At 36.5% G+C, this 17,744-nt stretch overlaps 1 protein-coding gene across 1 annotated transcript; it reads right to left on the reverse strand.

Annotated features, from left to right (window-relative positions):
• Positions 1-6,681: 6,681 nt before the first annotated feature.
• On the reverse strand, positions 6,682-7,644 carry LOC110259016 (olfactory receptor 2W1-like). The gene has a single exon (XM_084970364.1). It carries the CDS (start codon positions 7,642-7,644, stop codon positions 6,682-6,684), a length of 963 nt encoding a protein of 320 aa, XP_084826490.1.
• Between the last annotated feature and the right edge of the window lie 10,100 nt (positions 7,645-17,744).

The following is a 17,744-nucleotide window of genomic DNA, read 5'->3' on the forward strand; positions in this document are numbered from 1 at the left end:
TCCCATGGACACATCCAATGTGCAACAATACAGAGTATTTCTCTCTGAAAGAAATCCAGAAACTACTTGAGTGACTTCTCTACACCTTGAGTGGATGAGAAAATACTCACGTTCTGATGGGTGGAAATGATTGAGACACCCCCTCACCATAGCTCCCCCCTGCCCTGCCCTGCCCTGGCAGAGCACTATACAATTGGGAGAAACTCCCAGCTCCCAATTCCTCCCTGAGGAGCCCAGGGTTTGGACCCCATAAATGTCTATATTTTTTGGCTTTTTTTTAGGGCCACACCCGAGGCATATGGAGGTTCCCAGGCTAGAGGCCAAATCGGAGCTACAGCTGCCAGCCTACACCACAGCTATAGCAATGTCCGATCCAAGCTGTTTCTGTGACCTATACCACAGCTCACAGCAACACCGATCCTTAACCCACTGAGCGAGGCCAGGGATTGAACCCTCAGCCTCATGGATACTAGTCGGATTTGTTTCCACTGCACTACGAGGGGAACTCCAGAACCGCATTTTTAACACCCCAGCTTTCAAGAGTTCCATCTGAGGGATGGACCCTCCAAACTCTTAACTCTGAAAGCCAGTGAGACTTGCATCCATGAGACCCTCAAGACTAGAGCAAAGAAAGAGGAGTTGTTAACAGATGTAGGAGATGTGACTCATTCCCCTGGGTTGACTGTTGAGGGAGCAAACAGAAAAGCTGATCTCCCAGGCTTTCCCTGAAAGAGGCCCATTGGCAAACTTTAAAAGCAGCTGCCCTAAGGGTCAGGCTTTTAATTTAGCCCACATCTGGTGGCTGGCTGTGATCGGCCCCAGAGACTGGGGAAACTGGTAGGCACCTTTTCTGCCATCTCCCAGTAGTCCCCTCCAAATCACCAGTATCTCCCTGGAAGGAGCTTGTATGTGCCTCAGAAATTTCACCGCGGCCCAAGGGACAGGTCCCTAGATGGGTAGGCTCTGATGACCGATGGGCCTTACATTCGTGAATCCCACAGGACTGTAGCAAACAATGTTATACGATTGATATATGACACTGTGTATGTTCAAGATGTACAGTGTCACATTTAAATATAACATTATAATTACCACCATAATGTTAGCTAACACCTCCATCATGCCACATAATAACCACTTCTTTTTTTGTGACGAGAACATTTAAGACTTAGTCTCTTAGCAGTGGAAACATTTGTTTTGAATATGGTTGACTATAATCACCATGCTGTACCTTAGATTTCCTGAACTATTTAACCTTCTAGTTGTACTCTTAAACATCTCAGTTCCCCAGCTCTCTAGCCCCTGGCAGCCAGCATTCTACTGTCTGTTTCTAAGAGTGTCTGTTTTAGAATTCACGTACAAGTGGTAATGAGTAGGATTTGTCTTTCTCTGCTTAACTTCTCTGACTTAGCATCCTGACTTCAAAGTCCATTCATGTTGTTGCAGATGGCAAGATTTTCTTCTCATAGCAGAATAACATTCCTGTGTGTGTGTGTGTGTGTGTGTGTGTGTGTGTGTGTGTATGTGTGTGTGTGGTATCACATCTTCTTTATCCATTCACCCACTGATGGACATAGAATGGGCTGTTTCTATGTATTGGCCATTGTGACTAATGCTGCAATAAACATCGAAGTTCAGGTATCTCTTTGGGATCCTGTTTTCATTTTCCTTGGCTATATTCCCAGAAGTGGAATTGCTGTGTTATATGGTAATTCTATTTTTAATTAAAAAACCCCTTCATATTCTTTTCCATAGCGGCTCAAACAATTTACATTCCCACCAACATACACAAAAGTTCCCCTTTTCTCCACATCCTGACAAACGCTTGTATTTTTTGCCTCCCAGATGCTAGCCATTCTACTAGGTGTAAGATGATATGTCATTCTGGTTTGGATGTGCATTTCCCGGATGATCCGTGAATTGAGCACCTCCTCATAAATGTGTTGGCCACTTGTATGCCGTCTTTGGAGAAATGTTTATTCACTTCCTCGGACTGTTTTTCAGTTGGGTTGTTTGTTTTTTGGCTATTGAGTTGAATGAGTTCTTTATATATTTTGGATATTAGCCTCTTATCTGAGACATGACTTGCAAATATTTTCTCCTATTCTGTAGGTTGCCTTTGTGTTTTGTAGATTGTCTCTTTTGGTTTTTCGTTTGATGTAGGCCCATTTGTTGATTTTTGCTTTAGCTGCTTGTGCTTTTAATGTCATATCCAAGCATTCTATTAAAATGGTCTCTTTTCTGGTTAGTTTGGTCCATTCTTCCAAAAATCTGTATTTGTTGGTAGTGCCAGGAGAGATTAGGGTGATGTTTGCTTTTTTTTTCCCTTCCAGAATTTGATAGCACAATACATTTGATAAGACATTTATATTTCTTCCATTTCCAGTTGTTTTAGTGACAAATAATTCACTAGAATATTCCTTAGGAGTCTATTTAGGTGATACAAGCCCAAATTTCATGGATTAATTTTAAGTTCTGATTGGCTTTATTAGGTGATTCATGAACTGAGCACCGTCTCACCCAGGGGAATGGGTAACGTCTCCTACATCTGTCAACAACTCTAGAAGGGCATTACAAGGGATTTTACAAATAGGAAAGTTTTTATAGGAAGAAAGGTGGGGTAAGGGAGTTAGTTAATAGCCAAAGAAAAGTAAAGATTTTTTTCATGCCAGAAAATCTTCTCTTTTGGGGGGAAGAAAATGGCAAGGGTTTTATCATGCCGGTTGCCTTTTCTTCCTCTGGGAGAATGGAGAGGGCCCATGTGACAGATTATACCTCATTGGTGCTGACCAGAAAGTTCCACATACTGGTTGATTAAGATCACATGGGTGGTGAAGGTTGAAACTGCAGTTAGGTTAGGTATTAAATCTAGATTTGGTATCATGGACTTTAGCACAAGTGATGTCATTTTGGGCCTCTGGTTTTCCTCTTTAACACGGGGAACTAGAAACATCTTCCAAGTCACCGCATAAGAGAGAATTCTTGCACGGTTGCTCCATATCAACACCTCGTATATTATTGCCATTTTGATTTTTTTGGATTTTATAATTATTATACTTTCTTTAGGAGACCTAAGTTTCATCTTACCTATGCATGTCTCTGAAACAAACCTGAAAAAAAATAATTGCATGGATTTTTTTCCATGTATTTGAGTCTTGTAGTAATTGGGAACAGTACAGGAGGATTTTTTCTTCAAAATTAATCTTTATATTTCCAATTTGCCATAATGTCTGACATTATGTTAGGTACAATGTTTGGTACCTAAAGTAATTTGATTTATATTTAATATGTCTGATCATTGTGATATGTAATTTCTGGTTAATACATCTACTAGCCAGACTTACTTGCCTTTCTTTGCAAAATCAAAACAGTAGATACACATGAAAATTTATGGCAGTCCATCAGTTTGTGTATTTACGTAACATCAAATTGCATGAAATGAATTTCATATGGGTGTTTGGATTTAGTGGTATTGAAAGGTCATTGATTTAATGATTTTTTTTTTGAAAGGTCATTGATTTCACAATTTTCTTTTTTTTTGGAATCATTTTCAGGCAGAGCTACTTGATTAGTGAATGTCGTTAGTGGAAGGAATATTAAATAATACATATGTTCTTTTCTTTATGATATTTGTCTTAAATTTATTTCAAGTTTTATTGAGACATCAGTGGGACATATAAAATTGTATTGGTTTTAGGTGTACAATGTTGTAGTTACTATAATGAGTTAACTTTCATCACCACACACAGTTACAATTTTTTTTTTTTCTTGTGGTGGGAACTTTTAAGTTTTCCTCTTAGCAACTCTCAAATAAACCACATAGCATTGCTAAGTACAGTCAGCACGCTGTATGTTACATCCCCGGGACTCATTTATCTTATGACTGGATGTTTGCACCTTTTGACCACCTTTGCCTATTTTACCAATTCCCATTTGTGGAGCAGGGTGGGGCCCTGCTCTCTGGCAAGTACCGATCTGTTTTCTGTATCAATATGTTGAGTCTTTTTTTAGATGTGACGTGTATGTGAAGTCATATACTATTAGTCTTTGATTTATTTCACTTAGCTTAATGCTTTCAAGTTCCATCTTTTTTTTTTTTGCAAATGGCAGTATCTCCTTCCTTTTTATGGCTAAATAATATATTAATATATTATTATTTACATAATTGCATAGATTTTTCAGGTGTTTACATCATATTAATCATATAATAACTATGGATATATATATATATATATACATATATATATATATATACCGCATTTTCTTTATCTGTCATATTTCTTTGCTAAAGCAAAAGCAGTGGTTCCCAAATGTTGACCATATAACATTTAAACACACAAGGTGATTTCTCATAATACCTTTCACACAGTGGGCATTTCATTCATGTATTCTTATTGATTGCTCAATCTGGTTTCTGTTTATCAACACATTTTTAATCTCTGAGGCTTTTTACTTATATTCTTTGTTCTAAGAGACATCTGTGCTGGTTTTTAGTCTCCATGACTTTACCACACCCTATTCACCTTGATGTTTTCTGCTGTTTTCAGATCTTATAGAACCTTTAGAGTTCATCTCAAGTGCCATCTACTTCATAAACCTATTTCCGTTTCCTCCTAATCAGACTTATCCATTACTTTTCTGAGAGCCTTTGTACTTTTTGCCTGTGCAAAATAATTTAGCACGTATGGTTAAGTCGTTGCGGGGTAGATTCTAATTATATTATGCAATGTTGTTTTTTCAAATAGATAAAATGGTGTTACTTTTGCTTGCATATATAGTTTCACATTTAAACTTATGATACAGAGATCAGGAAGCACGCAATTAATTCTGTCAATCAGATTCATCATTTGCTTGCCTTGAAAAGTCCGCTGGCTCCAAGTGACAGTGCTGTGCCTGGACCCCAGCACTGTCCCAATTTGGAAAGTCTCTCCACTGCCTACACACACACGAGATATCCACTACTGTTTGTTCTGTGCAGAGACAAAGATTGTGAAGCTAAGTTTAGGCAACCATTGAAAGAAGTGGCAGGAAAATAGGGAGATCACTTTAATATCCATTTTAAATTAAACACACAGAGGCTTGGAACAAATTAAGTAATTTTTTTCTCAAGTGGAGAGAAATTGAGGTTCAATGACTGGTCTTCTGAGTCCTAGTCTAATGTGTTTGTATCATACAATTTTTCCCCCTCATTAATCTTTTCTATTTCTGCAAGAATATTGACACTGTGCTAGCAGAGCATTTAAGTTAGATGAGCTAGAGCATCTGTGGTAAACTCTCATGGATGTTGATGTGAGACTCAGGAAAGTAACCTTTCCTCAAGGAGAAAATTAGATTTAATTACTATTACTCTTACTATTACACTTACATTTTTCAAGCGACATATTATTCCACAAGTGTGATATCAGGCTGACTAAATTATGGAAGTCCTGATTAGCTTATAGAAGTTCAGTGTCTTGAAAGGATTTATTGTAATTTAATGTAAATTCCAAGTATATACCCATTAATTGTGAGAAATAAAAGGGAGGTTAAGTATTTGAAATTTTGGTTCAATTTGCAACCCAAATGCCAAAGACTGGAAAAGAAAATAAAAGTAAGTGTAAGCAAGAAAACAAACAATCATGAGCATAACCTGTAATTTTCTCCTGAGTCCATTACTATTGTGTATTTTGTGTACTTGGATAATTGAAGATAGCAAAGTCTTAATGTATTTTCTAGCCCTATTAATTATAGATGGTACTAAGTTAAGAGCAGACTTAGCACAGAACTTATGTACTCTCTGTGAACCTTTTTTTGTGGGATGGTGAGCTGTTTCTGAAGGCAACTCTAAAAAGGTATTATGTGGACCATAAGAACGTCGACACTATTCTTTATCAAATTAAACATGTTTTATGTGAGTCATTATTGTCGTTCAGACTGGGGAAGTGAAAATTATCCAAAGACTCCTCCTTTCTTTACATTTCAAGAATTGTAATGTGATAGAGGAGAAAATATTACCTTTTCTTTTACTTTTAAAGTCCAACAATGTATCCAAAGTTCCAAATCCATCCAGATTATAATTATTAATAAGGATTACAATTATTAAACAAAGCCGTCTTTTAGAGATAGGTTTTAGATCATAGAAAAATACCAAAGTTTTATTCATCATCACATTTTCCCATAAAAATATAAACATTATACCATGATATAGGACAATGAAAATATTTATTTTATGAAATTCCACTACATACACGTATTAGTACAATCCCTCAAAATTTATGTAAATTCCATGTAGATTTATGTCAAAAGCCTAACTCACCTCCAACTTGTCATATTTTCTTTCCATTGGGATTGAGACAATGATGAAATAAATCTTTCATGAATGAATGAGAAATGAGTAAGCCTTTTTTGTCACCTTTAAAATCCTTTAATTTGTGCCTTCTCACTCCTTTGTATCATGATAAAGAGGTAAATAGGCTTAAGTAACTTAGAGCCATTACTCAAGATAATGATATTGATGTCATGATTAGACGCCAGAAAAGGTAGGGTGGTTATATTGTTTGCATCCACAAAGTGTTTGCATCCACAAAGTGTTTGCATACAAGAATTATTACATAAATCGATCTCTGTGATCTAGGGATTACTTGCCTCAGTAAAAACGAAAGTTAGATAACCTTATTATTGCCTCCATCACATTAATTTTTTCTATGACTTCCAGGTCCTTTTTGATTTAGTAGATTTGTGATCAACTCTCATCAGCTTCTTCAGTGCCTCCTTCATGTCTTTATTCCTTAAAGTGTAAATGAGAGGGTTGAGACTTGGTGTGATGATGGTGTAAAAGAGGGTGAGAAACTTACCCTGACCTCTGGAGGCATTGTTACCTGGTTGCAGGTACATGTAGATAATAGCTCCGTAGAAGATAGACACCACGGTGAGATGAGATCCACAGGTATTGATTGCTTTCCGCTGGCCTGCCCTTGACTTCATTCTCAGCACAGCTTTGGCAATGTAGCCATAGGATATAAGAATAAGGATGAGTGGTGTAAGGACAATGGCAATGCCTAAAGCAAAAACAGACAATTCAACTGCTGTGGTGTCTATACAAGCTATCTTGAGCATAGCTGGCAACTCACACAAGAAATGATCCAGAAGGTTGTTTCCACATCTAGGCAGATTCAGAGTGAGTGTACATAGTACAATGGAACAGGCCAAACTAATGCTCCAGACCATGATAATCATCTTGAGACATAAATGTGGGTTCATGATTACCAAATAATGGAGGGGCTTACAAATAGCTGTGAAACGATCGTAGGACATAACAGCTAGGAGAAGGCACTCGATGGAGCCCAACCACATATAAACATAGAGCTGAATGACACAGCCCCCATAGCTGATGGTCTTATGAGGCCCCCACAAGTTAACCAGCATCTGAGGGACGATGCTGGTTGTGAAACATAGGTCTAGGAAAGATAAATTCCGGAGGAAGAAGTACATTGGTGTGTGGAGGTGGGAGTCCAGGAGAGACGCAAGAATGATGGCTGTGTTACCGACCAGTGTGATCAAGTAGAAGGTGGCGACAACTCCTGACAGGGCCATCTCCAGTTTGGGATGGTCAGAGAAGCCCAGCAGAATGAAATCATGCAGAGAAGTAGAGTTTCTTTGGCCCATAGTCCTTCAGTGCCCAAATCCTAAACTGATTTTGGGGTTGGAGAAGGAGAGGGAGGAGAGGGTAGGAGGAAGAGTAGGTGGAGGAAGAGGAGGAGGAGGAGAAGAAGGAGAAGGAATGTGTCAACATAGAGTAAAAATTTGATGAGATACAGAAGTAAACAAGGTAGAGAATTTATATGAATAATTGAAAAAATTAATGGTACAAGTAAAAATTATGGCCAAGTAAGTCTGGTATTTGTAGGTTCTTATAAAGTAATAAATTTAATATTATATTTTTATCTAGATGACCTTACCTCTTAAATTCAGACCTAGCTCTTAAACTTAGGGTCTGAATTTTCTCATATGTCAGTCTGGAAGTTTGGACTAGAACTTTTTCTAAAATAGTGTGATTGTGTGATTATCCATAAAACTCAGCTACTTGATGTGGGAATATTATTCTTTAACTGAGTTAGTGAATTCACTTATTACATCTAATTATTTGGCTTTTGTTGGAATGAAGGATTAGTCCTCTTTTCCATTAGTTATTTACCAATTTGATTTACACCTTTGACTTTCTGATATATTATGTAGTAGATCTGGCATGATTCCTTGGTACCTTTATCTTTCTCAACTCAGTACCTAGTTTATCACCCAAACTGGTACATTTGAATTCAAACATATTTGTTAACCATCCTCTCACTTAAAAATATGTCCTCCATCACTATGCTAATCCAAAAAAGTATCATTCTGGTGAGTGTTATTGATGATGAGGAAGACTGTACATGTGTATGGGGAGGGCATAAATGGGAAATATCTGTACCTTTCTCTCAATTTTGTTGTAAACCTGAAACAGCTCTACAAATAAAGTTGAATAAAAAGATAGAAAACTTAGAGAAAAATATATGAATGAAAATTAAATTTAAATATCAAACTGGTGACACTTTCTCTCTGTATGGTACCAAAATTGTGCTTACTGTTTGTTATACTATTTCAATATATTTCCTGAATATTATGAAGAAATTGCTTCAAACTATGGCCATGATTCATAAGTGGACACATTTATAAGACTAAGTGGTATGGCTGAGACAGTTGTATTGAGAGAGTCATTTGGTGATTTCCTCAGAATTAGCTTCCCAAGAATTATTTGAGTCTAGGTTCTGCCATTGACCAAGTTGGATAGTAAGAAAAAATTAACTTTCTGAAATGTATTACAAGCTTTTATACACCATTAGAATTATGTATTGTCTGAGCAGGGGGTGAATTAATAATTAATGATTACTTATTTTGATAGGCATATGTTTTATGTAACCTCTGAATAAGACAGAACTTCAGTTAAAATTATATGAATGCAAAAATGAAAATTCTTTTAAAATTAAAGACAATACCATACAATTAATTTCTTAACTATTTCAATTATTCTTGTAGCCTCGAAAGATTAATTTGGGAAGGGAAAATACCCATCTATTAAAAATCTCCCATAGGAAATCTCCCCGTAATTTTTCATGCTCATTGTGAGATTTAGAAATGGATCAAAAATGTGAATCCTTTCTAGCTCTTCAGTCTTCATGAATAAAATATTACATTTCAAGCCTTCATTTTCAATTTAATCTACATTTCTCTCTTTTTAAAAATGCTGAATCAAGGAGTTCCCGTTGTGGCTCAGCTTGTTAAAAATCTGACTGATATCCATGAGGATGTGGGTTTGATCCCTGGTCTTGCTCAGTGGGTTAAGGAAGAATCTGGCATTGCTGCAGGCTGTGGCATGGGTCACAGATGTGGCTTGGATCTCGCATTGCTGTGGTTGTGATGTAGACTGCAATTCTGATTTGACCCCTAGCCTGGGAACTTCCATATACCTCAGGTGCAGCCAAAAAAAAAACAAATCCAGATGATTTCTCTGAAATTTCACTAGAGAAAGAAAAAGAAAAAAAAAAGGAGAAATAAAAAGAAAAAAAGGAAAAAAAATGCTGAATCAAAATGTCTGAAATCACAAATCAATAAATAACATTAGGATTATAACTTTTAAAATTGTAAATCACTATGCCATATACGTGAAACATGTAATATTGTACACCAGCGATACCTCAAAAAAGTAATAGCATCATGCCCTCTACTTACAATAGAGAATAAATTTTTTTTTTTGTCTTTTTGCCATTTTCTTGGGCCGCTCCCATGGCATATGGAGGTTCCCAGGCTAGGGGTCGAATCGGAGCTGTAGCCACTGGCCTACGCCAGAGCCACAGCAACGCGGGATCTGAGCCGCTTCTGCGACCTACACCACAGTTCACGGCAACGCCGGATCCTTAACCCACTGAGCAAGGGCAGGGACCGAACCCGCAACCTCATGGTTCCTAGTCGGATTCGTTAACCACTGAGCCACGACGGGAACTCCAAGAGAATAAATTTAATTTTTCCTCCATAATGGAGATAAAGAGAATTTCTCTTCAGAGGTTTACAATATTTATTTGTTCTAAACGTCCTGAAAGTCAGCAGGATCCTTAGTCTTTGTAGTTCCAAATTCTCTTTCTTTTACGTCCCACAAATTGTTTTACCAACTTAGACACACTATTTTCCAAGAGATATTAAAGAGTAACATTACTGTGATCCAGAGAGCGTTTCCCTGATGTTGTACTTTTTGACCCGTGTGGAGCCCACTCTGTGGAAACCAGATCCTGGTTAAGCATTTGCTCTCCGGGGCTGCAGCTTTCTCCTTTTTTTTTCCTGCAGCGCCACTGCGAGTTCTGTTTTTTTCCTGATGTGTGTTAAAATATAGATTCTCGACAGGACTCCTCCTTCTTGAACATGTGACTTCGAGGAAGGGGAGGAAACGTGTCAGAAATTCTTACTACTTGTTCTGACTTTAAATCAGCTTGCAAATAGTCTTGGTCCCAGTGAAATATTAAAAAGCAACCATTAATTCAAAATAAGAATAAAACAAAACCCAGACCTCAAGAAAGGTTTCAAAGCCATCCAGACTACATCCCATTGATTTCAGTAGAGTGCCACAGAAAAAAAGCCTGTAAATGAAACAGCTGGAGAATTAGAAGATATTCTGATATTTCACTAAGAGAAATTTAATAGATGCAAAAGTTATTCACTGACAGAAAAGCATAAGATAGGGAATGAGGAAAATGTCTTTTAGACATTTTTCTCTAGTAGTGAATATGTTACAAATAAACTTTTCTGTTAGAGTGTGCATTTCCAATACTCAAATTATAGTATGTGTTATTTCTATAAAATAATCCTACCATTAATAGTACATATTGATTTGGAAAAAAGTTGCTGTAGCGTATCATTAAAAAAGTTACTGGAGCGTATAAAAAAGATATCTGATGCCTGAGGTTGAATAGTAATTTTATGAAAGATATTCAATCTGCAAATCCCTAAATAATAAGTTGAGGATCATAAGATTTAGACTTTTATACAGTCCTAATGTGGCTTTGTCTTGATGACTGTGATTAGTAATTCAAACACTTCAGTATCTGTAACAACTAATTCTGTTTGTGTCGTAGAGGTCAGTGTTTAAACCCCCCAGTTCTAGAGTGAGTAGTACTCAAAAGAGTTTTATGAGTTGGCTTATGGTCACAAGACTCCCTTGAGTTAAAATTACATTCCACCAATAATTAATAAAATACAGAAGCACAAATTGATTGCCTTATGATATGTACATGTTTAAATATTGCAAGTCTCATCTCTGAGTCATAAAACAATTTTAACTATCTGCTTCAGTATGGTAATAATTTTTGTATTCTATATTTGAAACGTAGTGTGGTGTAAAGTAGATGGAGCCAGACTTTCTGAACTGAAATCCTGTGGTTTTAGTTATCAGCCGTGTGAACTTGGGAAAATTATTTAACTTTTTGGAGCATCAGATTTCTTATCTATAAGAGAGGGATAATAATGCATACTTTAAGCAGTTAGTATGAGGATTAAATAAATTTAATATACATAAAACAGTATAATACTGGTTAACACATAGTAAGCATTCAAACAAGTGTTAGCTATTACTATTTCAATCAATTCAAGAGGTGTGTATGCTGTAAAAATAATCATTTTTATCACTTTTGGTAGAGCTGATACTGGTATTTGACAAGATATATGGTAAACACCTCTCCTTTTTTTTTTTTTTTTTTTGGCAGCACACTTGGCATGTGGAAGTTCCCAGGCCAGGGACTGAACCTGTGCCATAGCAGTAATTAGAGCCACAGCAGTGACAATGCCCGATCCATAACCCGTTGAGTCACCAGGAACTCCAACATTTTCCCTTTTTCAACCACTACTTTTAGAACTGTATACGTATAGTGTAAATATTATTTATTTATTTATAAAGATAGTAAGAAACTTAAAATAAATCAATGACACATTTTTTGGTCTAGCAAAATTCTAAACATATGGAAACTTGACAATATCCACTTTGATTTAAAGATCTCAATTTCATTCTTGTATTTTTTTCTATTTGCCTTTAGTTTTCTATAGCTTTCTTTTTTCTTTTTAAAAATTTCTTTAAAGTTGGAATTGAATTTTATAATTTAAGTCCAATTGTGAAAAATATTCAGTTTTTGTTTAAGAAATTAAAAAACAAAAATGTATATAAATTTTCGTATATGTATATTTGCTTTAATTACATTGCTGCACTGTGATTCCCTAGTCCCTTGATCCTTATTCTATAGGTATATTCCATGGGTTGGCTCCTCTGGAAAAATTACAGAGCAATCATCTAGATTCTTTAATTTTTGGAAAATTTCCCAGTGTTTTTCCAGGGATGGGTAAATTCAGATTGTGAAGCAGGTGCTTTTGCCCTAGACATACAATATAATGTCTTTTTGAACCCTTTGACTAAATCAAGAGGTGTTCTTCTATTTCCTTTTTATTTACCTTTTTTTTTCTTGCTTGCTTTAGTCCTTTACCTTTAGGAGACATTTACAGCGAATTATTAGCAGCACCTCATTGTTTGGCTGCATTTCACAATAACTGGAATATTTGGAAATTTTAGAAATATAGAGTCTGAGACTCCTATGCCCTCACCAGGGATTCTAGTATTCTCTGTTTATGCTGCCCCATTGGACACTATCATATAGTTACAAGGCTTTAAATGCTACCTACATTTTGATGGCTTTCAAATTTGTATTTCCAGTCTTCTCCATTGAGCATCAAACTGGTAGTTCCAACTGCCAAACTTCATTCATTTTTGGATGTTTAGCAAAAATATGAATCTAAACATGGAGAAAATAAAACTCTCGATTCCCATTGTGCCAAATCTGCTCTCTCTTCATTCTTCCTAAGCATAGTAAATGGGAGAAATATCTACCTATTACTGGCCAGAAACCTAAGGCCATCCTTAATTACTCCCTTGCCCTCACCTTGAAAATTTTACCTATTTCAAGGTTTACCTCTTCTCTCCTTATTTATGGCTACTGCCAACAATGAGCCACTCTCTACCCCCGACATCATCCAATGGCCTCCAAACTTGTTTCCCTCCTCTAACTTTATTCCTTTTCAATCCCTCCATTTGGCAGCTAAGTGTTCTTAAAATTTTTATTTTTTTCCACTTACTTTTTTGAAATCTTTTAAGAATCTTTACACACTTAGAATAAGATTCAGACTCCTTATCATGACCTAGCCCCTTTTATCCGACCAAACTTCTTCCATTCTCTTCACCCCTGTGTCTCTCTAGGAATGCAAGCATTTAAAAGGTTTTTGCACTGTCCCACTTACCAGTAACATTGTCCCAAGTTGTGTTCTTTATTTTCACTTTGTTTCTCAGCTATCATCTATTCAATGAGAGCTTCCTTGATTTTCTAATCTAAACTAAGATCCTCTCCACCCCAGTCTTCTCTATCATGTTTTCATATTTTTTCTTTAATAGCCCTTACTATACATTTTGCTTTTTAAAAATGTATTGTCTTAGTCTCTTTGGGCTGCTATAACAAAAATATTGTGATTGGGGACTTAAACCAACAATTATTATTATTATTATTATTATTATTTTGTCTTTTGTCTTTTAAGGGCCACACCTGTGGCATATGGAGGTTCCCAGGCTAGGGGTCTAATTGGAGCTACAGCTGCTGGCCTATGTCACAGCCACAGCAAAGCCAGATCTGAGCCTCATCTGCAATCTAAAGCTCACGTCAATGCTGGATCCTTAACCCACTGAGTGAGGCCAGGAATCGAACCCACAACCTCATGGTTCCTAATCGGATTCATTTCTGCTGTGCCATGACTTGGGAAACTCCCAACAATTATTTCTTATAATTTTAGAAGCTGGGAAAGCCAAGATCAAGATGCTGGCAGATTTGGTGTCTGGTGATGGTCTACTTTCCTAGTTTATAGATGCAGTCTTATTGTTGTGTCCTCTCTGGGCAGAAGGGGCAAGCGAGCTCTGTGGAGTCTTTTAGAAGAGCACTATTTCCATTCTTGAGAGCTCTGTCCTTGTGACCTAGTCACCTCCTGAAGGCTTACCTCCTAGTACTATCACACTGAATCACATTCATCTGCTTTTATGAATCCAAAAAGATATTATTGTGATTTTGTCAAAGAGTGTTCTGCCCAAGTTTTCCTTTAGGAATTTTTTAGTATCTGGTCTTACATTTAGGTCTTTTATCCATTATGAGTTTATTTTTGTATATGGTGTTAGAGAATTTTTTTTGCCACACCCATAGCCTGTGGAAATTCCTGTGCTAGGGCACGGCTGCCATCTATATCACAGCTGTGGCAACACTGGATCCTTAACCCACTGTGCCAGGGCAGGAACTCCTCAGAATGTCCTAATTTCCTTCTTTTACACATAGCTCTTCAGTATTCTTAGCACCACTTTCTGAAGAAACTGTCTTTTCTCCATTGTATGTTCTTGTCTCCTCTGTTGTGGATGAATTGACCATAGTGTGTGGGTTTATTTCTGGGGTCTCCTGTTCCATGGATCCATGTGTCTGTTTTTGTGCCAGTACTGTACTGTTTTGATTACTGTAGCTTTGTAGTGTAGTCTGAAATCAGCGACGATGATTCCCCCAGCTGTCTTCTTTTTTTCTCAAGAGTGTTTTGGCTATTCAGAGTCTTTCGTGTTTCCATACAGATTTCATTTTTTTAATCATTATTTTTAAAATTAATTAATTTATTTTTAGTCTTTTGTCCTTTTAGGGCCACACTCATAGCATATGGAGGTTCCCAGGCTAGGGGTCTGATCGGAGCTGTTGCTGCTGGCCTACACCAGAGCCACAGCAAAACGGGATCTGAGCCGCATCTGTGACCTACACCACAGCTCACGGCAACACCAGATCCTTAACCTACTAAATGAGGCCAGGGATCGAACCTGCAACCTCATGGTTCCTAGTCAGATTCAATGGGAACTCCCCATACAGATTTTAAAATTATTTGTTCTGGTTCTGTGAAAATGTCACTGATATTTCGAATAGAGATTTCATTGAATCTTTTGATTGCTTTGGGTAGTATGGTCATTTTAATAATATTTTTTCTTCTAATCCAAGAACCTGTTATATCTTTCCATCTATTTGTTTTGTCTTCAGTTTCTTTCATTATTGTCTTGTAGTTTTCCAAGTACAGGTCTTTTTCCTCTTCAGGTGGTTTGTTCCTAGGTATTTTATTCTTTTCGATGTGATGGTAAGTGAGATTGTTTCCTTAATTTCTCTTTCTGCTCTTTCATTGTTAGTTTATAGAAATGTAAGGGATTTATGTGTATTAATTTTGTTTCCTATAACTTTGCTAAATTCATCAATGAGCTCAAGTAGTTTTCTTGTGGTATCTTTAGGATTTTCTATACATGATATCATGTCATCTGCAAATAGTGACTGCTTTACTTCTTCCTTTATGGTTTGGATTCCTCTTATTTCTTTTTCTTTTCTGATTGCTGTGGCTAGAACTTCCAAAACTATATTGAATAAAAGTGGCAAGAGTGGACATCCTTATTTGGTTTCTGATCTTAGAGGAAATGCTTTCATGTTTTTCATCATCAAGTATGATTTTAGCTGTGGGTTTGTTATATATGGGCTTTATTATGTTGAGGTATGTTCCCTCTATGTCCTCTTTTATAGAGAGTTTTTTTTTAAATCATAAATGGATGTTGAGTTTTATCAGAAGTTTTTCTGCATCTATTGAGATGATCATATGTTTTTTTTCAATTTTTTTATATGGTATATATCACACTGATTGATTTATAGATATATAAAAATCCTTGCATCCCTGAGATAAATTCTACTTGACCATAGTGTATGTGAATCCAACATAATGTATTGTTGGATTCAACTTGCTAGTGTTTTGTTTGTTGGTGAAAAATTTATTGTCATTTTAGAATGAGTTCATGATTATGCTGAATGCATTTCTGTGAAGAGTTTTTCCTTGTGACTATGACACCAATTTAACCAGGAAAGCTCCTTGAAGGGCATTAACTGCAACCCTGGGATTTATCCTCCCAATGGCCCCAGTCAAGAAAAGAAAGTCATATTACTCTTTTTGTTCCTGTAAAAGCCCCATTTGCTCTGGAGTAAGGGGTGCATCCCCTGATACCTTAAATGCCCTAAAGAGTTCCCATGTTCTGCTAAAAGGAAATCTTTTGGATAAACCTAGGCTCTCTCTTCTGTGGCAATGGTAATCATAATTATTTTCAGACTACTTTCGATAGTTAGATTATGTACATTAGCAAAGATGGACTATGAGGGCAATTAGGTTAATGTTCTTAGGTCACATGACAACCAGAGAGCTTCATATTAGTTTATACATGATGAGGGCATAGACAGGAAGAGAATGATAGAGAAGGTGGACAAACACAGGGAGGTCAGTATTGAAAGAAGTTGATGGAGCACTAAACCAGGTTTACTATAAAGGAACGAATAGGACAAGACTTAGAAAAATGTCTATTAGTAACAATGGGGGTGAGAAGAAAGTGCCAAGCCATCTGCTTTCCCAGTAATGACTTAATGGAAGAAAGAAAATATTTTATTCCATGGTTTATAAAGTCTACCTTTGATAGGGTCTTCATTTACCTCTTTTCCACTAAGAAGAAAATCAAACCACAAACCTTTGAAGTTTTATCTTCCTGAATTCTGTATTTTTTCTGTCCCTTACCTCTTATCCCTTTTTACTTTTAGAAAAATTCTGAAAGACAGGTAATGAAAGTACCACAAAGCTGCTACTTTCTTTTAATTAATATAATATGAAATTAAGGCAGCTTTATAAGGGAGGAAAACTATGTCTGCATCAGAAAAAGTACCCATAGCATTTGAATTCAGATATCTTATGATGTATTAATCCTTATTCTAGGAGAATTTAAAAAATCCATTAGAATTTTTCTGTCATACCTTGAAAAGCTGATAGTCATTGACAATACCAATAACATCAAATGGTATATAGATACCTCTATGCCTGCCTAAATCAGTCTTAGCCAACTTCAATGTTCCTGGGTCTCCAGCTTGTAACTCAACCAATCAGACACCTCTGGTTTTTTTAAGCCAGTAAAAAAAGTCCCTCAAAAGATTGGAGGTGAATCTGTTTGGGTTGAATTTGTCTTTTGTCCTATTCAATTAGAGAATGTGAGAGGAGCAGAAGTGGCAGGGCAAAGCTGTTTGGGAATATTTAAATGGTGGATTACTGTGACTTGCAGCAATAACTATATAATAAAAGTGTTTATTTTTTCTATGAAAGATGGATAATGCACAGAGAAAATAAGCAACTGAAAATCAAACTATTAGTAAACATTTGAATTTCTTAACTTTATTATTATTATTATTTTTTTTTACAAAAGAACCACCACAAGATGACCTTGTATTTGGATTTTATGTGATATTCATGTCATTGTCCCTTATTTTTTTTTATTTTTTATTTTTTTTGCTTTTTAGGGCCACACCATGGTGTGTGGAAGTTCCCAGGCTAGGGGTCAAATCAGAGCTACAGCTGCTGACCTACGTCATAGCCACAACAACCCCAGATCTGAGCCGCATCTGTGACCTACACCACAGCTCACAGCAATGCCACATCCTTAACCCACTGAGCAGGGCCAGGGATAAAATCCTGCTCCTTATGGATACTAGCTGGGTTCTTTTCCACTGAGCCACAACAGGGAACTCCCATGTCTTTGTCTGTTAAAAATTAGTGGATTTTCTATTCAGATTCTC

This window comes from Sus scrofa, chromosome 7, assembly GCF_054392235.1.
Source record: "Sus scrofa isolate SSC_HxYL_T2T_F1_AM1 chromosome 7, Sscrofa_HxYL_maternal_Yorkshire_Landrace_v2.0, whole genome shotgun sequence".
Classification (NCBI taxonomy): Eukaryota; Metazoa; Chordata; class Mammalia; order Artiodactyla; family Suidae; genus Sus; species Sus scrofa.